Here is a 23985-nt window from a genome sequence, read left to right on the forward strand (position 1 = left end):
GGACCCCCTTGAGGTCACTTTAACTAATAAGAGACTCTGAAAACTTGTCTCTGATGAATACATTTCAGGAGGGTAAAAACTGTTCTTTTTTATTCTGTCTTTTTGAAATATACTCTTTATTACAGTAGTTAATTCACCATCTACATATGCCAGAAGAATTGCAATGTTTTTCTCTATTGGAGGAGCGCTGCTATTACAGATCTCTTATAAATTAGGGCAGTAGATCTTCCTAAATAGATGTCTTTCCCTCTTCTAGGGCAAATGTAACAATAGAAAGAAAGATAATACATAAATATATATGTTTGTAGTAAATATAGCATATTACAAAGAGCATACATAAGTGTTCTTCGTGAATTCCACTTAGCCAGTTCGCATTGCCAGATTGCTGAAAGAGCAAAGATGCAAAAGCATGATGGCTGGGGTTTCCGTGGCTTGCGGTTTATGCATTTGAAGGCCGTAGAGTTTCTTGTGAGCAAGTTGTGTGTCGCGGGCAGTGTGATGGATGCGCGGTGCCCTTCAGAGATGGCCTTTGGCTTGCCGCAGGGATTACTGGTGCAGGCGTGCGAGGACGTGCTCTCCGCCTGTGTGCGCTGCCTCTCCGACATCATTCTGAAGGAGGACGGGACCGGGAGGATGAACGAAGACCTGGCGGTGAGTAGCTGCCGCTCTTAGCGCCCTCCTCCCCTCCTCGCGTCGGCCGGGCCTGTGGACGGCGGTGTGAGGTGTGTCTTCAGTACTCTTAGCAAGAAAGGGATTTTCCTAGCCTGGGGCTTACTCTTGTTCAGAAGAACTTTTTACTGGTGACCTATTCATTTTTCTCTCCCATACTTATCATCTGGGGGAAAATGGTGGTAAATCCTTCTCCCAGGTGGGTCCTGTGAGATTCCTGATCCGACAGGGAAAACACAGTGTGTGTTGTGAGCTCAGAAGTAATAGGTGAGAAAAGAGTAAAGTGAGCATCCTCTTTGTTCTGTCGGCTTGTTGGTTTGATGTTTTTTTAAAAATTGTCTAATGTGTCTGGCAAGCTGTTTGAATATCAGACTATAGAACAGCTCCCAGGTCATGTCTAAAACAAATGAGATATTTGAAAGCTGGAGAAGCTGCTGCCCTGGGAGCAGTGAGATTGTGTGGCATGCACCCTGCTTTAGAAGTTGTGCCGTGAAGAGGTGCCTTTGAGCCAGTAAACGCGGGGCCCGTTTTCTGGTTCAAGTAGCTGACTGTCAGCAAAACGTGATTCTGATTCCAGCATCTGACACTGTCCCATAAGGGCAAAAATGAGCTGCTTTTTGATGCCCTTCAGACTAGGCCATCATTTTGCCAAAACTGGTCATTTTCCTTGTCTGTTTGAAAATTAGTAGAGCACTTCCCTTCTGTGTTCAATTCCTTCTTTGCCCCCTGACACTTGGACCTGGGGATTGATGGCCATGTTTAGATTTGTTGGAGGAGAAGACCCTTTGTGCCAGGGCATTAATACACACCCAGTTCGGTAATAAAAATATCCTGATCAACGAGAACCCAGATGTTTTGGGTCAGAGGCCACAATGTTTAGAGTGGTCCCGACCCGGGGTTTCTCTGGAGGGTCTTGCTCCACTCATTTGTCTGGGATTCCCGACCCAATCTAAGAAAAATGCTTACTATGACCAGTGAGTTTTCCCCGCTAAGATTTTTTTTTTCTGTTAAATATGTCACCAAAATCTACCCTTTGGTCAAAATATATGGAGAAGTTTGCCCTATATATATTGTTTACTTCACTCTTCTTTAAATATAATTCAAATGTGCTGCTAATCCACTGAGATACAGTGTGTTCAGTTCTCTTTAAACACACACATCCTTATTATTAGCTTTTTTACTCTAAAAAGCCTTTATTCAACATTTTGCTGTTTATTTAGCATCACCCTTGTATTTTTGCGATTGAAAAAAATAAGTATTACTTAACTGTTAAGCTGAAGGTCCTCAATAAAGACACAGTAGTGGTGGCTTGAGGAAGCACGTTCTCACAAGTTCTGGTAGGAGTCTTACTAGTAAGCTAAGTAGGAGGACAGTGTGGAAGTGAGTTTAAAGCGTGCAACAGGCTATACGCCCTCTCACCCCGCACGTCCCCTCTGAGGAGGCAGAACACTGTCCCAGGGCACAAAGGTGTCCATCAGAGCTGATGCAAACAGGAAGGGATTAGGTCAACATAAATGTATAGTAATAGTGCGGTCAACCTTGATGACATTCAGAGTTTTTAACATACTTACGTAGTCATTAAACATATTGATCGTATATATTGACATGAAAGGATGCCTGATACTGAAATTTAGAATCACAAACTTCAACCTAGTGTGATTGGCAAGTGTGTGAGAAAAGCCAACATGAAGCCGTGTGACTATGAAAAGAAAGTCATACAGAAAAACAAGGATGGTGTCTGTGGGTGGCGGGATTGTCAGTCAGCTGTTCCGTGTCCCCACTTACCTGGAAGCACCGAGGTCCACTCTGTTGTCACAGCACCCCTTTGACTTGCAGGAGTATCTAGATATAGATGATAAACCTATACAGTCACCCTAGTTGAAGCAGTGACTGGATTTTTACAATGGCTGTGTGTTGTTGTGGGGGAAAAAACCAGCCATTTAATTTGGGGGACAGAAAAAGTACTCCACTGACACGGCCTTAACCTAGATAGAGTTCGTTTTCTTTTGCCTTATTCTTACTGCAAAACCCATTCTCTTGGCAGGTGAAGTACATTTTCACCTTAGGAGACGTCGCCCAGCTCTGCCCAGCCAGAGTGGACAAGAGAGCCTTCCTGCTGATGCAATCCATCCTGGCTGCTTCCGCCAGCACGGAGCATTGTAAGGCCCTTGGCGTGCCTTCCGCGCCTGCTGCCTCGGGGTGGGTTTGCCCTGTGGCAGTGCAGCAAGACCTCTCCTCCCTTCCCTTCCCTCCTGTAGTGACCACGTCGGACCCAGGCGGCAGTGAGGCCACATCCTCCCAGCCCATCTCCCGGTTCCAGGGCTCTGTCATGCCCTCCATGATCAGAGCACATGCCGTCATCACCTTGGGTGAGTGAGGAGACACGGGGCAGCCTCTCCACGTGTGCTTTGTGATTTATAAGCTTGTAAGCTCGGGGGGTAACTGTAGGAGCGCCCAGCTCTGCCGGACACTCCCTGTTTAATTTATTACCATCAAACCTGTGATTGTTTTATACTCATAATGTAGCACCATGAAGTCTGTTCTTCAAGAGCTGTATGCCAGACACTGCACTGAGTTCTGGGAATGAAGAAATAAGTTTGCAGTTCACATCATAAAGAGATGGAGAGCATAGGCAGAACTCTCTATGACATAAATCACAGTAAGATTCTTTTTGACCCACCTTCTAGAGAAATGGAAATAAAAGCAAAAATAAACAAATGGGACCTAATGAAACTTAAAAGCTTTTGCACAGCAAAGGAAACCATAAATAAGACGAAAAGACAACCCTCAGAATGGGAGAAAATATTTGCAAATGAAGCAACTGACAAAGGATTAATCTCCAAACTTTACAAGCAGCTCATGCAGCTCAATATCAAAAAAACAAACAACCCAATCCAAAAATGGGCAGAAGACCTAAATAGACATTTCTCCAAAGAAGATAATCCAGATTGCCAACAAACACATGAAAGGATGCTCAACATCACTAATCATGAGAGAAATGCAAATCAAAACTACAATGAGGTATCACCTCACACCAGTCAGAATAGCCATCATCAAAAAATCTACAAACAATAAATGCTGAAGAGGGTGTGGAGAAAAGGGAACCCTCTTGCACTGTTGGTGGGAATGTAAATTGATACAGTCACTATGGAGAACAGTATGGAGGTTCCTTAAAAAACTAAAAATAGAACTACCATACGACCCAGCAATCCCACTACTGGGCATATACCCTGAGAAAACCATAATTCAAAAAAAGTCATGTACCAAAATGTTCATTGCAGCTCTATTTACAATAGCCAGGACATGGAAGCAATTTAAGTGTCCATTGACAGATGAATGGATAAAGAAGATGTGGCGCATACATACAATGGAATATTACTCAGCCATAAAAAGAAACGAAATTGAGTTATTTGTAGTGAGGTGGATGGACCTAGAGTCTGTCATACAGAGTGAAGTAAGTCAGCAAGAGAAAAACAAATAGCATATGCTAGCACATATATATGGAATCAAAAAAAAAAAAAAAGGTTCTGAAGAACCTAGGAGCAGGACAGGGATGGATAAAGACACAGGCGTAGAGAATGGACTTGAGGACACGGGGATGGGGAAGGGTAAGCTGGGATGAAGTGAGAGAGTGGTATGGACATATATACACTACCAAATGTAAAATAGATAGCTAGTGGGAAGCAGCTGCATAGCACAGGGAGATCAGCTTGGTGCTTTGCGATGACCTAGAGAGTTGGGATAGAGAGGGTGGGAGGGAGACGCAAGAGGGAGGGGATATGGGGACATACGTATACGTATAGCTGATTCACTTTGTTATAAAGCAGAAACTAACACAGACACACACAGAGATAGTTTATTTGATACTTTGCATGACCTCACACTGTTGTTTATCTTAAGAAGACTGACTTCTGTCAGTATTCACAAAAAAATTTGAATTTTTTTTTGTGATTGTGTATGCTTAACACGTGTTACGAATTTTTTGGTAATGTTATTTTTCAAAAATCTCAGAAGTGTAAATAAGAGCAAAATGTTCCCCAGGCCAAAAAAAAAACACAAACACAAAACTCAACAACAGCCTTCCTTCTCCTAACTATGAACAAGAAATGAAATAAATGACACGATTATGTATTCACCTAGCTCAGATTTCAAGTTCATTATTAAACTTTTTAGCTTCTATCAATTATGTGTATAATCAAAAGTAAAAAGTGTCATCGGTTACATTTTATTGGTGTTTTTCCAGGTAAGTTGATAACTCCAAAATTCAGATGTTGACTTTGAAAGGAAGTGAAGGAACATCTCGGAGTGTCTGTCTCATGAAACCCGGGGTTATTTGGCACTTCTTAATATTTAGTATGGGTCTGTCTGCCTTGGATTTTTTGTTTGTGATTGTTGATGTGATGTTTTAAATTTGATTAAATAAAATCCATAGCAGGATACAGCTGGAGAAAATGTGAGGCAGAGAACGAGAGTCGAGTCAGGGTGTCTGTCTTTCTCGGCGGCAGGGAAGCTGTGCCTGCAGCACGAGGATCTGGCGAAGAATAGCATCCCGGCCCTGGTGCGGGAGCTGGAGGTGTGCGGGGATGTGGCCGTCCGCAACAACGCCATCATCGTCCTGTGCGACCTCTGCATCCGGTACACGGTCATGGTGGACAAGTACATCCCCAGCATCTCTGTGTGTCTGAAGGACTCGGACCCCTTCATCCGCAAGCAGACACTCTTCTTGCTCACTAACCTCCTGCAGGTGCGCATGAGGGCTCGCCGGGCCGGCCGCTCCTGTTCGGGGGTCTGAGCAGCGTAGGAGTCGGGCGGCACTGTAGTAGAGGCACAGGTATTTGCTCACGTGCAGTTTCACATGCCACTCTTCTGACGTTCTGGACAGACGTTTAAACAGATTGTTGCTTCCTAATATTCCTTCTGGGTGTTTGTTCAGAGACCCCCTTGTGCAGGGTGAAGTTTGTTTTCACAAGTAAACAGCACGTAGAGAAAAGCACGTATAGACGAGTAGGTCTGGTTCCGATTCTGTGAACGGTCGGTGTTCCCAGACGGACCTTCATCGTTTGTACAATGAGGACCCTCGCGCTTGCCCGGGTGACCTCGCAGACATGCTCCGAGATCCCGCAGAGACACGTCTGCGTGGACAGAGCTCGAGCGCGCATGTGTAGCCTGATGTGAGGGGAAAATGCTGTTTGATCTCTAAGTGTGTTGTGTGTCTGTTCTGATGTGTCCATGCCCTCACTGTCTCGTGCGGGGTGCAGCCGCCTCCCCGCAGGCAGGGGCGCTGAGTCACGGTCGGGCTCTCTTGCCCACACTCTCCCATGTGAGCGCCCACGGCCCCAGGGACAGAGGGCTGTGTGCTGAGGCCCCTGTAAGCGTGAGCCTTCGTTCTCTCGAGCAGGAGGACTTCGTGAAGTGGAAGGGCTCCCTGTTCTTCCGGTTCGTCAGCACGCTGGTGGACCCGCACCCAGACATCGCCAGGTGAGTCTTTCCTCGCGCCAGCCAGCCGGCCGAGTGATTGGCCTAGTTTCTGGAAAAGATCTCTTTTTCTTTAAAACTGGTTTAGAGTTGCGTTATTTAGGATTTAGTGAGCTTTTGGCAGTTGCTAGAAAATTAGCCGATTTTTAAAATACTAAGCTGTGTAACAAAGCTTTAGTTTTCACGTAAGTTTAAAAACAAAAAACAAAGAAGCCCTTGTCCAGATTGACCATCGAATAATCCCAGCCCTGACCACATTTGCTGACACTTTGTTCTTCCAAACGGAGGAGGGAAGAGCAGTGTGGGCCTCTGCTGTGGTCAGCTGTCGAGAGCAGAAGCCAGTAAGTGTTGGCTTCTAGGCCGGTGTAGGAAGAGTTCAGACTTTCTCCTGAGTGCAGAAGCTGCAAGGAAGAAATTCTAGGGATTAACACAGAATTGCTCAGTGTGAAATCATAGGGTATGGTTTACAAGGCTCCTTGGAAATGGGTATTTCCCAAGAATTGGAAGGCAGGGGGACTGCCTTGCCACTGTTAATTCTTATCCTTCTATAATTAAAGATGTATTTTCAAGGGGTTTAGAAATGATCTCACAGAATTTGCTAACCTTGATTATATTATATGAGTAATTCTTTTTAAAGCAAGTCTGCAGTTGGAAAATAGAATGTTGAATGCATGGCAGAAGCTACCACAGTTGGGAAGAGGTCTTTACAGATTCATTAACTATAAATAGCATATAGTAATGGGTCCCTCTGGTTCCAAATATGGTCACCAGTGGTTTACTCTAGTTCCGTGGAAGGATTTCTGTTCGGTTTCCTTTGGGTATATTTTTCCAAGGAGAAACGTTTTACATAGTAAACTGGTAGAAGGTTAACATCCTAATTAGCACGTCTAGAGTCAGAGAGGAAAGCTAAGGCTGCTATGCTTTCTTTTTCTGTGTATAATTGGGAAAGGGATGGGGCAGCTATGCCGTGCCCTCTCGCCTTCCCCCTCTGCCCCAGGCCGGCCCTGCAGCCCGTGTGCCACGTGCGGCCCAGGAGCAGGCAGGAGCGCCAGTGCTGGGGGGCTTGGGGAGGACACGCCCGGGAGGGGAGGGTGGGTGTTTAACCTGCCTGTCCGTGTCTTCCCCACTTGCATCAGCTCCTCCACGTGTATGTTACGGCCTTGTTCGCTCTGTAGACCACGTGCAGGGCCTGTGCCACAGGTGATGAGAGCATGAGTCAGAAGGAAACTAGAAGGACAGGAAGAAATCTCCACTGTAGTGAGAAAACCAGTACTTCTGGTAGCATTTTCTCCCTCCCCCTTAAACCTTTCCATTTTATCCCTGCGTTCTGGATTTGTTTGAACCATGGTAAAAATGTGGAGCATGATTTGAAAAGCTTTGAAAAACTAAATTAATCTGTCCTCTATTTTTAGGCCAAAGGTCAGGCCTATCTGCTTACTTTAAACATCTTAATTTTTCCATATGTATCTGGTAAGACAGATCTTCCCAAGAGACTATAGCGGCAGAGCCCTGTGAATTTATTTTTGGTCCAGGTGGTGGATTTCCTGGCAATTCTGGCATGAACAAAGATGCATGACATTTTTTTAAATTAATTTTTATTGGAGTATAGTTGATTTACAATGTTGTGTTAGTTTCTGCTGTACAGCAAAGCAAATCTGGTATACATATACATATATCCACTCTTCTTTAGATTCTTTTCCCCTATAGGTCATTAGAGAGTACTGAGTAGAGTTCCTGTGCTATACAGATCCTTAATAGTTATCTATTTTATATATATTAGTACGTGTATGTCAAGCCCAATCTCCCAGTTTACTCCTCCCCTCGTTTTCCCCCTTGGTAACCATAAGTTTGTTTTCTACATCTGTGAATCTTTCTGTTTTGTAAATAAATTCATTTGTACCCTTTTTTTTTTTGGTTCCACCTGTAAGTGATATCATGATATTTGTCTTTCTCTGTCTGGCTTACTTCAATCAGTATGACAATCTCTAGGTCCACCCATGTTGCTGCAAATAGCGTTATTTCATTCTTTTTCATGGCTGAGTAATATTCCATTGTATATATGAACCACATCTTCTTCGTCCATTGCTCTGTCCATGGACATTTAGGTTGCTTCCATGTCTTGGCTATTGTGACTAGTGCTGCAATGAACATTGGGGTGCATGTATCTTTTCGAATTATGGTTTTCTTGCACAGCATTTTTAATTGGTCCTATAAACCCCCAATATGAGGGCTACAAAATTGTATGACCTGTTTCCTCGTCTATCCACTAGGTGGTGCCCGTGTAGCACAGCAGTCAGGGTGATGGCCAGGTGGCAGGTGGGCTGTTTCAGGGGAGCCGGGCAGATGCTCTGGGCATGCAAGAAGGCAGGGGCCGGAGGGGTTCAGGGCAAGATGGTGACTACATTGATGGGCCATGGAGATAGAGAAGGAAGTAAGGCAGAGATGGCTTGGTTTGGGAGAAAAGGGAGGAACTGAGGATCCAGAGGGCTCCGTGCAGGACACGTGAGGGGATGAAGGAGTCAGAAAGCTGCATGGGTTGGCAGGTGAGGGTGGGTTGTCCGACCTCAGAAGTGGGGGCTTCGGTGTCGTGACACAGAGTCCTGGTGGGGGGCGGTCCCTGAGTCGATGAAGCTGGGGGACCAGGAGGCTGTGTGGACACTGAAAGGGCTCTGAGAGATTGTCCCAGGCCTTCTGGGCTGTTGGAACAAGTCCCACAAGACTGGGCAGCCGATAAACAGCAGGAACTGCCCCTCCCCGTTTGGAGGTGGGGAGTGTGAGGGGAGGCGCTTCCAGAGAGCAGACCTCTGACCCTGTCCTCACGGCACCGTGTCCTCACGCTGCGGCAGGGGAGGAGGGACTCGGGCTTCGTTTATAAGATGCTCACCCCGTCGGTGAGAGCTCTGCCCTCGTGACCCAGTCACCTCCCACAGGCCCTCCTCCTAATACCACCCCCTCGGGGCTCGGTTTCCAACATAAGAATTCGGGGGGATACAAACTGGGATTCAGACCATAGCAGCGATGTTGGGGTTTGGAATGGAGAAAACCAGGCAGCACTTACCGAGTGGTCAAAACAGGCACGTGGCAGGAGCGTCCAGAGGAAAGGCCGAGCCCCGCGGGAGCCTGGTGGAGGGCGTGGCTTCTCAGCAGCAGCCTGCCCTCTCCCCTCCCGCACGCCCTCCCCCAGCCAGCTTCTGCTTCACACCACCTTTGGCAACACATTCTGTACGGTTTCCATAACATCTGTGCACCTGGTAGAACACAGGCTTCCCCGAGAGGCAGGGGTTGTTTTGTTTACTGCTGTATCCCTCGCATCTGAAACTGAGGAGACACTCAGTGGACATTTTGTGCGTGAATGAATGAAAGTGTGGGGGGAGTGTGGTCCTCGTGCCTGGACTGTGGGTCCTTGGAGGACAACCCGCTTGTTTATGAAGAGGAGGGACAGAGTGGGAAGCAGCCGACACGTCGTGGAACCAGGACCACAAAGCATACAACGGGAAGATGGCAGGCGGGAAAGGACCTAGGAAGCGAGCCCAGGGTGACAGCGAGGAGGGCCGGAGAGCGAGGGGGCGTGGGTCAAAGTCAGTGTGGATGCAGGGAATTGATCCTGGTGTGGATGGGTCTGAGCCCCCATCCCGGTCTGAGAACGGCCAAATCAGGACTCTGAGTCCATCCACAGTGGCCTTCGCTGAGCAGATAGCTGCTTCAGAGTAGCATTTGCTCGGGAAGACATCTGAAAGAAGTGGGATTTTTATGATTCTTGCTAAATCTAAAAGAGGAGGGACTTCCCTGGTGGTCCAGTGGTTAATACTCCGAGCTCCCAGTGCAGGGGTCCCGGGTTTGATCCCTGGTCAGAGAACCAGATCCCACATGCATGTCGAAACTAAGAGCTCGCATGCCACAACTAAAAGATCCCGTGTGCTGCAACTAAGACCCGGCGCAGCCAAATAAATAAATATTTTTTTTTAAAAATCTAAAAAAGGAAGTGACCAGATGGCTCTTCTCTTGTGGCCTCCTTGGGCTGACTGAAACCGAGAATTGGATTCTTAGTATTACTCGGGATTAGCTAGCCTTCCTTCTGTTTTACGTATGAGACAGTTCCTGCCGTGTGAAATCTGCAGTGTCCCTGACCTGGTGGTTTGTTGGTGTGTGGTCCCCGTTAACTGTCCTGTGGGGTGAGGAGAGTGAGAAAGGGTGCCGGCCCTAAGAGGCATCATTAGGATGCTGGTTTCTTTTAACTTGTCAGCTGACAAACTAAAAAAACCGTCCCTCTTGCCCAGTTGGTCAAGCTGGTGGGGGACCTGTGAGTCTTAATCCAGTCAAGGCTGAATCTTGTCCTGTGGGTCCCAGTCATTATGCAGCCAGCAGGATTAGTGCTGGGTTTTACCACTGACTGTGCACCTGTTCTGGTGACGCCGAGTCCCTGGACTTGATTTCAGCCCCAGCATCCAAATCCTCCTTTGCATAATTTATGTTAAACTGTGGATTTTTTTTTTTTCTTCTTCTAATGGCTGCTTTGGGTCTTCGTTGCTGCCCGCTGGCTTTCTCTAGTTGTGGCGAGCAGGGGCTTCTCTTCGTTGCCATGCACAGGCTTCTCATTGCGGTGGCTTCTCTTGTTGTGGAGCACAGGCTCTAGGCGCATGGGCTCCGTAGTTGTGGCACGTGGGCTCTAGAGTGCAGGCTCAGTAGTTGTGGCACACGGGCTTAGTTGCTCCACGGCATGTGGGATCTTCCCAGACCAGTGCTTGAACCCGTGTCCCCTGCATTGGCAGATGGATTCTTAATCACTGCACCACCAGGGAAGTCCCTAAACTGTGGAATTTATCTGTACAGTTAGTTAAGCTGGTTATTCACCAGTGTGCTTGCCCATCAGTCACCACCTGTATGTGTTCTTGACCTAAAGTGAGTAGATGAGCATTTGACATCAAATGGAAGCCTAAAGCAGCCCATCTTCTTGCAGAAGCATCGCTGGATTCTGTCTGGTTGTATGTATTCATAGGAATGACTTCCAAGTCTGGCAGCTGTGAAAACCCTTGAAGTTAACCCGTGAAGGGTTAACTGTCATCAGACACCTCGGGTGAAGTCAGGTTGTTTCTTGGGGATGTGTTTGTTTATTTAGCGGTTTTCTCCATTCGTGGTCACTGCTGGTCTAGCAGAGTAACCTTGTCAGGAAAGCCCCTCCTCTGATCCTGTGGCCTCCGCCCCCAGCCTGCTTTAAGAGCCTGAGCAGGTTTGTGTGGAGTGGACCGAGGGCACTTACGGCGCTCGGGCCTCCTCCCCAGGGAATTCCCTCGGTAGGTAGAGTTTTTGCTGTGCTGTGGTTGCAGGTGTGTCAGGGTGAACAGTTGGAGGGTTGCTGTTGGCAGCAGGTCACTTCACTGTCGAGATCTCTGACCTGCCTCCTCTGGCTCGTAGTGGGTGTGTGTGCTGTGAACAGACTGATTTCGCCCTTAGCCTGAAGGAGAGCATCGGGGGAAGGGACTCTCCTGGGGTCCCGCGCGTCCCAAGGCCAAGAGCAAAGTGCTCAGACTGTGCTTGTTGCTGCTCCTCCCGCCAAGAGCGGCGGGGCTCCTGTCGGGTGGAAGTTCCATTGAGCTTGAACAGGTTGGTCTGGCCGGTGTGACCGATCAGAGCCAGGCTCCACTGCCTTGGGTTGACCCCCGAGCGGAGGCCAGGCCTGGGCGTTCCCTCGCCTGTCCGCGTGTGCCTGCTTTGGGGTCGTGGGCGCTGGGCCCTATGTGTCCCTGTGCAGCCTGGGTCGAGTGGTTGCTGCCTGTGGCGGGTCCTTGTCCTGCTGACCCGAACTAACCTGCTCTTGTGCTTAATCCCGGTGCTCGAGAAGGTTCAGAGTTCAAGTTGGGGTGGGAGGGTGAGGTTCACTCCGGGTGGTCGTGGCCAGCGGGTCCGCCTGAAGGAGCCGTTTTGGCTGGGGGGGGGAGTCCTGCACGTGAGGTGTAGCTCAGTGACAGTGGCCTGTGAGTTTTGCAAGGAGAGCTGGTGGTGAGACCTGGGTTCACAGGGCAGGACAGGCCGAGGAGCCGAGTGACGGGAGTGCAGCTGTCGCCCACCCTCTCCACGGTCCCCTCTGTTGCAGGGTCTTGGTGTGACTTAGAGGCTGTCTCCCGGTAGCACACGGTCCCCTGTCCCCTTCTCCGCAGCACTGGGAAGTTCTGCCTGGCCCACCTCCTGCTGAAGAGGAACCCTGCCATGTTTTTCCAGCACTTCATCGAGTGCATCTTCCACTTCAGCAGCTACGAGAAGCATGAGAAGTACAACAGGTTCCCCCAGTCGGAGAGGTCAGCGCCGCTGGGGCAGGGTGCGGGGAGACGGGCAGCATCAGCTCCTGGGCGTGCGGGTGGCTCCAGCTGCCACTGGAAGTGAATTCCTCTCGGCCTCGCCCACGGGCAGTGCTCAGAGGGTCCTGTTCTGCCCTAGAGAGAAGCGGCTGTTCTCACTGAAGGGGAAGACAAACAAGGAGAAGCGGATGAAAATCTACAAGTTCCTCCTGGAGCACTTCACAGACGAGCAGCGGTTCAACATCACTTCCAAAATCTGCCTGAGCATCCTGGGTAGGCAGGACCGGCCGGTGTGGGGGATGAGACGTGTGTGAAGGACCCAGCTGCCCTGCAGCCGGGGGGCCCTTATGTCCTTGGCCGTCAGCTGTGCCGTTCAGGCCGACGGACCACCGGCTGCGCATCCCCCCTTGCCCCGCCCCCGGCAGCGTCTCTCAGAAGCCCATCTCTGCTTCCTCCAGCGTGCTTTGCCGACGGCGTCCTGCCCCTGGACATGGAAGCCAGCGAGCTGCTCTCGGACACGTTTGAGGTGCTCAGCTCAAAGGAGATCAAGCTGCTGGCGATGAGGGCCAAACCAGACAAGGACCAGCTCATGGAGGAGGAGGACCTGGCCCTGGCCAACGTGGTCATGCAGGAGGCGCAGAAGAAGCTCATCTCCCAGGTGAGTGTGCTGCTCCCGAAAGGGGCCTGTGCGCCCCCTGCCCTGAGTCCCGGCTGTCTGCCAAGGCCCCGCCTCGCTCTTCCCAGCGGCCTCCACGCTCACCTGGGGGGGCTGTCCTCCACCTGCGCCCGTGGCTCCAGCGGCTCCCGCGAGCCTGGACCTGCGAGCCTGTGGCCTGGCTGTGCTGCGGGCATCTCAGGCAGAATCGCTCGTCTCTCCTTCCTCCTACGTGTCTCTCTCATTGTGGTTCCCAGGGGCTCTGTTGTGGAGAAGGGCACCTTTATCTGCCAAGTTACCCTAAAGGGAGCCCGAGTCTGGCAGGCCAGGCACAGAGCACTGCTTGGCCAGTGCGTGCGAGGATTGGGATTCGAACAACAGCTGTGGTCCTCACCAGGCCCAGGTTCTGGTACCGAGCCTGCATTGCCACCTGAGCCCTGAAGGCTTCTGAGCCCAAAGGAGTGGACTTTGGTAACATCCAGTGTGTCCCCAGGTCCTGTCCATTCATCCCACAAATCCGTCTGTCTCACGTTCCCACTAGCTCCGCATTTATTTAACCTGTACCACTTCCATCTCTTGTTTCTTTTTGTTCTCGGCTGTGCACCGCCTTGCTGCCAGGGCAGTCTTTCTTTTTTTTTTTTTTTCTTATTAGGCATCAATTTTATACACATCAGTGTATACATGTCAATCCCAATCGCCTAATTCAGCACAAAACCATCCCCACCCCACCGCAGTTTTCCCCCCTTGGTGTCCATATGTCTGTTCTCTACATCTGTGTCTCAACTTCTGCCCTGCAAACCGGCTCATCTGTACCATTTTTCTAGGTTCCACGTACATGCGTTAATATACGATATTTGTTTTTCTCTTTCTGACTTACTTCACTCTGTATGACAGTCTCTAGATCCATCCACGTCTCAACAAATGACTCAATTTCGTTCCTTTTTATGGCTGAGTAATATTCCATTGTATATATGTACCACAACTTCTTTATCCATTCGTCTGTCGACGGGCATTTAGGTTGCTTCCATGACCTGGCTATTGTAAATAGTGCTGCAATGAACATTCTCGGGTGCATGTGTCTTTTTGAATTACGGTTTTCTCTGGGTATATGCCCAGTAGTGGGATTGCTGGGTCGTATGGTAATTCTATTTTTAGTTTTTTAAGGAACCTCCATATTGTTCTCCATAGTGGCTGTATCAATTTACATTCCCACCAACAGTGCAAGAGGTTTCCCTTTTCTCCACACCCTCTCCAGCATTTGTTGTTTGTAGATTTTCTGATGATGCCCATTCTAACTGGTGTGAGGTGATACCTCATTGTAGTTTTGATTTGCATTTCTCTAATAATTAGTGATGTTGAGCATCTTTTCATGTGCTTCGTGGCCATCTGTATGTCTTCTTTGGAGAAATGTCTATTTAGGTCTTCTGCCCATTTTTGGATTGGGGTGTTTGTTTCTTTAATATTGAGCTGAATGAGCTGTTTATATATTTTGGAGATGAATCCTTTGTCCGTTGATTCGTTTGCAAATATTTTCTCCCATTCTGAGGGTTGTCTATTCGTCTTGTTTATGGTTTCCTTTGCTGTGCAAAAGCTTTGAAGTTTCATTAGGTCCCATTTGTTTATTTTTGTTTTTATTTCCATTACTCTAGGAGGTGGATCAAAAAAGATCTTGCTGTGATTTATGTCAAAGAGTGTTCTTCCTATGTTTTCCTCTAAGAGTTTTATAGTGTCCAGTCTTATATTTAGGTCTCGAATCCATTTTGAGTTTATTTTTGTGTAGGGTGTTAGGGAGTATTCTAATTTCATTCTTTTACATGTAGCTGTCCAGTTTTCCCAGCACCACTTATTGAAGAGACTGTCTTTTCTCCATTGTATATCTTTGCCTCCTTTGTCATAGATTAGTTGACTGTAGGTGCGTGGGTTTATCTCTGGGCTTTCTATCTTGTTCCATTGATCTATGTTTCTGTTTTTGTGCCAGTACCATATTGTCTTGATTACTGTAGCTTTGTAGTATAGTCTGAAGTCAGGGAGTCTGATTCCTCCAGCTCCGTTTTTTTCCCTCAAGACAGCTTTGGCTATTCGGGGTCTTTTGTGTCTCCATACAAATTTTAAGATGATTTGTTCTAGTTCCGTAAAAAATGCCATTGGTAATTTGATAGGGATTGCGTTGAATCTGTAGATTGCTTTGGGTAGTATAGTCATTTTCACAATGTTGATTCTTCCAATCCAAGAACATGGTATATCTCTCCATCTGTTGGTATCATCTTTAATTTCTTTCATCAGTGTCTTATAGTTTTCTGCATACAGGTCTTTCGTCTCCCTAGGTAGGTTTATTCCTAGGTATTTTATTCTTTTTGTTGCAATGGTAAATGGGAGTGTTTCCATAAATTCTCTTTCAGATTTTTCATCATTAGTGTATAGGAATGCAAGAGATTTCTGTGCATTAATTTTGTATCCTGCAACTTTACCATATTCATTAATTAGCTCTAGCAGTTTTCTGGTGGCAGTTTTAGGATTCTCTATGTATAATATCATGTCATCCGCAAACAGTGACAGTTTTACTTCTTCTTTTCCAATTTGTATTCCTTTTATTTCTTTTTCTTCTCTGATTGCCATGGCTAGGACTTCCAGAACTATGTTGAATAACAGTGGTGAGAGTGGACATCCTTGTCTCGTTCCTGATCTTAGAGGAAATGCTTTCAGTTTTTCACCATTGAGAATGATGTTTGCTGTGGGTTTGTCATATATGGCCTTCATTATGTTGAGGTAGGTTCCCTCTATGCCCACTTTCTGGAGAGTTTTTATCATAAATGGGTGTTGAATTTTGTCAAAAGCTTTTTCTGCATCGATTGAGATGATCATATGGTTTTTCTTCTTCAATTTGTTAATATGGTGTATCACATTGATTGATTTGCGTATATTGAAGAATCCTTGCATCCCTGGGATAAATCCCACTTGATCGTGGTGTATGATCCTTTTAATGTGTTGTTGGATTCCGTTTGCTAGTATTTTGTTGAGGATTTTTGCATCTATATTCATCAGTGATATTGGTCTGTAATTTTCTTTCTTTGTAGTGTCTTTGTCTGGTTTTGGTATCAGGGTGATGGTGGCCTCATAGAATGAGTTTGGGAGTGTTCCTTCCTCTGCAATTTTTTGGAAGACTTTGAGAAGGAAGGATAGGTGTTAGCTCTTCTCTAAACGTTTGATAGAATTCACCTGTGAAGCCATCTCGTCCTGGACTTTTGTTTGTTGGAAGATTTTTAATCACAGTTTCAATTTCATTGCTTGTGATTGGTCTGTTCATATTTTCTGTTTCTTCCTGGTTCAGTCTTGGAAGGTTATACCTTTCTAAGAATTTGTCCATTTCTTCCAGGTTGTCCATTTTATTGGCATAAAGTTGCTCGTAGTAGTCTCTTAGGATGCTTTGTATTTCTGCCGTGTCTGTTGTAACTTCTCCTTTTTCATTTCTGATTTTATTGATTTGAGTCCTCTCCCTCTTTTTCTTGATGAGTCTGGCTAATGGCTTATCAATTTTGTTTGTCTTCTCAAAGAACCAGCTGTTAGTTTTATTGATCTTTGCTATTGTTTTCTTTGTTTCTATTTCATTTATTTCTGCTCAGATCTTTATGATTTCTTTCCTTCTGCTAACTTTGGGTTTTGTTTGTTCTTCTTTCTCTAGTTTCTTTAGGTGTAAGGTTAGATTGTTTACTTGAGATTTTTCTTGTTTCTTTAGGTAGGCTAGTATAGCTATAAACGTCCCTCTTAGAACTGCTTTTGCTGCATCCCGTAGGTTTTGGGTCGTCGTGTTTTCATTGTCATTTGTCTCTAGGTATTTTTTGATTTCCTCTTTGATTTCTTCAGTGATCTCTTGGTTATTTAGTAACGTCTTGTTTAGCCTCCATGTGTTTGTCTTTTTTACGTTTTTTTCCCCGTAATTCATTTCTAATCTCATAGCATTGTGGTCAGAAAAGATGCTTGATATGATTTCAATTTTCTTAAATTTACTGAGGCTTGATTTGTGACCCAAGATGTGATCGATCCTGGAGAATGTTCCGTGCGCACTTGAGAAGAACGTGTAATCTGCTGTTTTTGGATGGAATGTCCTATAAATATCAATTAAATCTATCTGGTCTATTGTGTCATTTAAAGCTTCTGTTTCCTTATTTATTTTCATTTTGGATGATCTGTCCATTGGTGTAAGTGAGGTGTTAAAGTCCCCCACTATTATTGTGTTACTGCCAATTTCCTCTTTTATGGCTGTTAGCAGTTGCCTTATGTATTGAGGTGCTCCTATGTTGGGTGCATATATATTTATAATTGTTATATCTTCTTCTTGGATTGATCCCTGGATCATTATGTAGTGTCCTTCTTTGTCTCTTGTAACCTTCTTTACTTTAAAGTCTATTTTATCTGATATGAGTATAGCTACTCCAGCTTTCTTTTGATTTCCATTTGCATGGAATATCTTTTTCCATCCCCTCACTTTCAGTCTGTATGTGTCTCTAGGTCTAAAGTGGGTCTCTTGTAGACAGCATATATATGGGTCTTGTTTTTGTATCCATTCAGCAAGCCTGTGTCTTTTGGTTGGAGCATTTAATCCATTCACGTTTAAGGTAATTATCGATATGTATGTTCCTATGACCATTTTCTTAATTGTTTTGGGTTTGTTTTTGTAGGTCTTTTCTTCTCTTGTGTTTCCCACTTAGAGAAGTTCCTTTAGCATTTGTTGTAGAGCTGGTTTGGTGGTGCTGAATTCTCTTAGCTTTTGCTTGTCTGTTTTCAGAGCTTTTCATTTCTCCATCGAATCTGAATGAGATCCTTGCCGGGTAGAGTAATCTTGGTTGTAGGTTCTTCCCTTTCAGCACTTTAAGTATATCATGCCACTCCCTTCTGGCTTGTAGAGTTTCTGCTGAGAAATCAGCTGTTAACCTTAATGGGAGTTCCCTTGTATGTTATTTGTCGTTTTTCCCTTGCTGCTTTCAATAATTTTTCTTTGTGTTTAATTTTTGCCACTTTGATTACTATGTGTCTCGGCGTGTTTCTCCTTGGGTTTATCCTGTATGGGACTCTCTGCGCTTCCTGGACTTGGGTGGCTATTTCCTTTCCCATGTTAGGGAAGTTTTCAACTATAATCTCTTCAAATATTTTCTCTGGCCCTTTCTCTCTCTCTTCTCCTTCTGGGACCCCTATAATGCGAATGTTGTTGCGTTTAATGTTGTCCCAGAGGTCTCTTCGGCTGTCTTCATTTCTTTTCATTCTTTTTTCTTTAGTCTGTTCCGCAGCAGCGAATTCCACCCTTCTGTCTTCCAGGTCACTTATCCGTTCTTCTGCCTCAGTTATTCTGCTACTGATTCCTTCTAGTGTATTTTTCATTTCAGTTACTGTATTGTTCATCTCTGTTTGTTTCTTCTTTAATTCTTCTAGGTGTTTGTTCTTTAATTCTTCTAGGTCTTTGTTAAACATTTCTTGCATCTTCTCAATCTTTGCCTCCATTCTTATTCCGAGGTCCTGGATCATCTTCACTATCATTATTCTGAGTTCTTTTTCTGGAAGGTTGCCTATCTCCACTTCATTTAGTTGTTTTTCTGGGGTTTTTTCTTGTTCCTTCATCTGGTATATAGCCCTCTGCCTTTTCATCTTGTCTGTCTTTCTGTAACTGTGGGTTTTGGTCCACAGGCTGCAGGATTGTAGTGTTTCTTGCTTCTGCTGTCTGTCCTCTGGTGGTTGAGGCTATCTGAGAGGCTTGATGGGAGGCTCTGGTGGTGGGTAGAGCTGACTGTTGCTGTGGCGGACAGAGCTCCTTAACACTTTAATCCACTTGACTGTTGATGGGTGGGGCTGGGTTCCCTCCCTGTTGGTTGTTTTGCCTGAGGCAACCCAACACTGGAGCCTACCTGGGCTCTTTGATGGGGTTAATGGCAGACTCTGGGAGGGCTCACGCCAAGGAGCACTTCCCAGAACCTCCGCTGCCAGTGTCCTTGTCCCCACGGTGAAACAGAGCCACCCCCCGCCTCTGCAGGAGACCCCCCAACACCAGCAGGTAGGTCTGGTTCAGCCTCCTCCAGGGTCACTGCTCCTTCCCCTGGGTCCCGATGCGCACACTACTTTGTGCGTGCCCTCCAAGAGTGGGGTCTCTGTTTCCCCCAGTCCTGTCGAAGTCCTGCAATCAATTCCCCCTAGTCTTCAAAGTCTGATTCTCTAGGAATTCCTCCTCCCGTTGCCGGACCCCCAGGTTGGGAAGCCTGACGTGGGGCTCAGAAGCTTCACTCCAGTGGGTGGAATTCGGTGGTATAAGTGTTCTCCAGTCTGTGAGTCACCCACCCAGCAGTTATGGGATTTGATTTTACTCTGATTGTGCCCCTCCTACCGTCTCACTGTGGCTTCTCCTCTGTCTTTGGACGTGGCGTATCCTCCCTGGTGAGTTCCAGTGTCTTCCTGTCGATGATTGTCCAGCAGCCAGTTGTGATTCTGGTGCTCTCACAAGAGGGAGTGAGAGCACGTCCTTCTACTCCGCCATCTTCTGGTTTCTACCAGGGCAGTCTTTCTTAAGTGCAAATTTGATCATTTTATTCTCCTGCTTAAAATAGACTGAGGCAGAGGGGGAGCAGGGGACTTTTGGGGCCACGGATCGTGGGTGATTATCTAGATGCGGTGTTGGTTACTCAGCATACACTTGTGCCAAAACTTGTTCATCCGTTCACCTAACATGGGTAAATGTTATGGTATGTAAGTTACACCTCATCAATGATATCTTTAATAAGTGGGTTGGTGGCTTCCTGTCACCTTCTGGATAAAATCCCAGTTCTTCTTCAAGGCACACAGAACTCCTGTGTGCACAGCGTGCCCTTCCCTCCACGCCTCCTCCCATCCCTCCAGCCCGCTGACTCTCGGCCTCCGCGGAGATGTGCTCTCCTGCTCTGTGCCTTTGTGCGCTGCCGTTTCTGCCCAAGGTGCCCTGTCCCACCCCGTCCTCGCCTGCTGCCACCCAATCCCTGCACATCCCAAAGGTCTTCCCTGATACACATCCCGCCCTGCTCCTTCCCTCTTAGGCATCCCCCTTCCAAAGTCCCTTAACACCTGCCACTCGTCACCTGGCCACACACTGTAACGCACAGCCTGGCCTAGAAGTAACTTGAAGGCAAGAGTTCTTGGCCTCATTTCTGTAGCCCTGGGGCTTAGCCTTGTGTCTGGTAGAGAGAAGGTGTTGGATGATATTTGTGGAGTGAATGCATTTAAGCCATTTTTTAAGGCTTTCCCTATACTTAGCCTCTGCTCAGACTCATCTTTATTAACTTATTTATTCCTTTAGTCTTTGCCCTCCTGTTTCAAGAACTCTGATAAGACTTTTTAGAAGTGAGTGGATTACAAGTAAGGAACATATACTAGTGACTGTAAATGAGGAAAAGAATAATTTTCAGATTCAGAATGATAGTCTTGCATATGTGGGCTACTGTAATGAGTTATTTTTAATTCTAAGAGATTTAGTGCAGACCTTTGTGGTTAGTGATTGTTCTTGGTGAAGACTGCGAAGGCACTGTGTAAATTTACCCAGCACATTCTAAATGTGTGCAGAGTTACAGAGGGGGACACGCAAACCGTCTCCAGGCCTGGCCCCTCCCGTGTCGCCCTCCCACCTGCAGGGACGCGGATGTCCCCAGTCCCAGGGAGGATATTGAAAGGAGGGGTCCGGCGAGGAGCCAGAGGTCCGCGGTGGGTTGTGGGGAGGTTTGGAGCTTGTGTCAAGTTCTTCACTCAGTTAGTTGTCCCTTGAGCAGTGCAGGGGCTGGGGCACCTCTTCCCACGCAGTTGAAAATCTCTGTGACTTACCGACTGGGGTTGTTCAAGGGTTAACTGTATTTCTAGTTTCTTTTTCTTGTTTAGAAATAAGAATAGTACTTGTCTGCCTCCTGCTTTACAAAGCCCTCTGAGCATTTTGAGGTAATGGTTTTACAGTCTCCCCAGCTGAGGTGGCGTTCCTCTCCAATCCCCAGAATCATATCAAAAATAAAAAGTAAACTTAGGTCGTGTACGAGATCGGCCACGCAGGCAGAACTAGGCTGAGGGAAAGTCTTTGTCTTTCAGAACTTTGTGCATCTCACACAGTCTTTGTTTGTGTTACCACAGGTTCAGAAGAGGAATTTCATAGAAAATATTATTCCAATTATCATCTCCCTGAAGTCTGTACTAGAGAAGAATAAGATCCCAGCTCTGCGGGAACTCATGCACTATCTCAGGGTAAAGACGGCCTTGGGATTTGTGGTTGGTGCCACGCCCCCGTTGGTTACTCAGGATGTCCCGCAGTCCTGACCATGGGTCCATCTGGGCTCGGAGCTGTGCCCCAGACCGGCCTTTGACTGGGGGGAAGACAGACTGACTCCGCAGGTTCCTCGGAAGCTGGTCCTGCCTTTTTCGGGCAGTTGAGTCTGTCCTTGCTGACAATTACATTCAGTTTTGAGGCTTCTCAGCTGCAGCCACAAGCAGAGCCCTCGTCTTAGTTTACTCGTGTGGGATAAAGTGGAAATGCTCATCGGTTAATTCAGGACTCTTGCCTCCACCGCTGTCTCTGGGTTCCCAGTCGGGAGACGCTGTCCAGAGCAGTGGCTTCGGGGCGTCCTGACCCTGGTCTGCGCAGTGGGGCACGCGTACATGCAGAGCGGACATAAATGAGGCCTCAGGCCTCTGCAGAATCTTTCAATTAGAAAGAAATGCAGCATTTTTTTCCTTTTTGTTTACACTAGGCTATTTTCTTCCTCAGAAAATGCTAAGAATCTTTTTTTTCCACAAAGGGCTCTGAAAGAATTAGATTGAATAATAATTTTTCAAATATCTCTTTATCATACAGAAGTGAAGGTGGGAAAGACAGGCTGACTGTGGAGAAAATGAGGACTTCAGGTCACTCATGTTTTTCTTGCCCTGCTAAACCTCAGAGAGGAATAAAAAGAGCTTAGGTCCTAGGTAGACTCCTTAAACATGTGAGGAAAGTAAGTCCCCGTTTCTGAGCACACACCGAGCACGGCCACACGGCTTTAACCGAGGAGGGTGGCACGGCTTCATGTGGACCCCATCGGAGCAGCTCCCGCAGTCCTCTCCTCCACCTGGGAGCCCTGGGGCGGCTGGAGGACTGGGTGGGTCTCATCCCCTAGTGGTTGGGGCCACGGTAGATCTTTTCTTCCTCCAACATGTTAGGGAAAATGGTGTCTTCCTTATGGCAGAGAGGCTGGGTCCTAGCATCCGTCCTTAAGACCTGAGAGCATCCGCGCCCTGATGTGCTCGCAGCCTCCGTCAGGACGTGCAGATGGCTCCGAGCCGCAGCTGCATCCCCTGAGAAAGCCGGTGTGGGCAGCTCCCCGTGGCCGGCTCCAGCCAGGACACTGTGTGTTGCCCGCTCCCCAGCCTCTGGCTGGGATTCCTGAGGGGCTGCCTCGTGGCACCACAAGAGCCTTTGCACTGGTGGTGACCCAGAGCCGAGCCAGGCTGCCCAGATGCACCTCCACCCCCATCCAGCTGTCAGGGCAGTTCTGTGCCCTGTGGCGGGCTGCTTTAGGCTAAGATGGTGGGATTCCGGGTTACCTGGCAGATACGCGGGAAGCGTCCAGGGGCTCAGGCCCCTGCCCGTGTGGTCAGTACAGTGCAGCCGGCACTTCCTGGGGAAATACCGTCAGGTTCACTCGTCGGTCGACGTAGTGGAAACCGCCTGCTCTCAGCACGTGTCCTCAGTGCTGTTCCTGTTATTGATGACGTCATGTGGGAGAGCTCATTCCCTTATTCAAGAGAATGCTCACGGATGCCTTGGGTCTGTTTTAGGAGGTGATGCAGGATTACCGAGATGAAATCAAGGATTTCTTCGCGGTTGACAAGCAGCTGGCCTCAGAGCTCGAGTACGACATGAAGCGGTACCAGGAGCAGCTGGCCCAGGAGCAGGAGCTGGCGCGGCGGGCCGAGGCGGACGGGGCGGCCGCGAGCGCCGAGGGGGCGCGGGCCGGGCAGGTGGGTGGGCGGCCCCTCTCCAGTCCGCTCCCTGCCGCCCGCCTCCCCGGCGTGGCCCAGCACGCACGTGTGAGCGCCGTCGTCCGAGCGAGGCCCTGGGGTGGCTGGAGGCCTGAGGGTGGCTCAGTGTTCCTGTGTCCCGCGGACAACATCGCCAAGGGCCTTCTCTCCGTCGCCCCCGCCCATCTGGAAAGTCACTGAGTCCCAGCGGGGGGAGCGTGCAAGTTCCCGGAGAGCGAGGACCCGGCTGAGGGTCCTTGCTCTTTGATGGCAGAGAACCTGGTCTCCCCCGCAGCCCCCCTCGGGGTGCGCCGCTCTCCCAGAATCCCTGACAGCCCTGTGAGTGCCGTGCCAGGCAGCTGCCGGGGGCACCGGTCTGACACGGAACTGCTCAGAGGGTGTAAACATTTCTTGACGTTAAGTGTTGGAAGATACATGGTCTTAATTTCTCTTCTGCGACAGGTTGTTCCAAGTTTGGAATCGCCAGCTCCTGCCGGCCGAGAAAATGGCACCATGGGCACCGCCACCAGCCAGCCATCCACATCCAGGCCCCACGCTGCCCACATGCCTGCACCTCTGTCCCTGGACACCGGGCCACTGAAGAGGCTGGTGCCCAAAGCCAGGTGTGCAGGGCCGAGTCACCACGTCCCCAGAGGCACCTCCCAGGTCACCCTGAGCATTGTTCGTGTGTTGGCGCAGATTGGGCCCAAGGGAGGATGAGGGCGCGTCTCACCTCTGTGCTTCACTGGTGTCTTTGTGACAACAGGCCCATGTCGCCGAGCACCATCGCCATCCTGAATTCCGTCAAGAAGGCCGTGGAGTCAAGCGGCCGGCATCGCGGCCGGAGAGTGGGGCTGCCACCCTTCACCATGTGTCCCGAGAGCCCAGGCGAGCCCCCTGAGCGCG

The 23985-nt window shown here is 48.1% G+C and overlaps 1 protein-coding gene across 2 annotated transcripts in view; it reads left to right on the top strand.

Moving 5' to 3' along the window:
- The window catches only part of NCAPD3 (non-SMC condensin II complex subunit D3), a 61783-nt gene that overhangs the window by 33252 nt on the left and 4546 nt on the right, over nt 1-23985 (top strand). The window contains exons 20-31 of one of the 2 annotated variants that reach the window (XM_068556191.1): nt 544-651; nt 2714-2828; nt 2928-3038; nt 5175-5413; nt 6068-6147; nt 12300-12437; nt 12550-12710; nt 12896-13095; nt 21217-21327; nt 22897-23079; nt 23542-23702; nt 23846-23985. In XM_068556191.1, coding sequence (XP_068412292.1) covers nt 544-651; nt 2714-2828; nt 2928-3038; nt 5175-5413; nt 6068-6147; nt 12300-12437; nt 12550-12710; nt 12896-13095; nt 21217-21327; nt 22897-23079; nt 23542-23702; nt 23846-23985 — 1747 coding nt within the window. The remainder of the gene's footprint in view (nt 1-543; nt 652-2713; nt 2829-2927; nt 3039-5174; nt 5414-6067; nt 6148-12299; nt 12438-12549; nt 12711-12895; nt 13096-21216; nt 21328-22896; nt 23080-23541; nt 23703-23845) is intronic. The other variant, XM_068556192.1, reaches the window with a different exon arrangement.

The sequence above is a fragment of the Eschrichtius robustus genome, chromosome 11 (assembly GCF_028021215.1).
Source record: "Eschrichtius robustus isolate mEscRob2 chromosome 11, mEscRob2.pri, whole genome shotgun sequence".
In the NCBI taxonomy this organism is placed as follows: Eukaryota; Metazoa; Chordata; class Mammalia; order Artiodactyla; family Eschrichtiidae; genus Eschrichtius; species Eschrichtius robustus.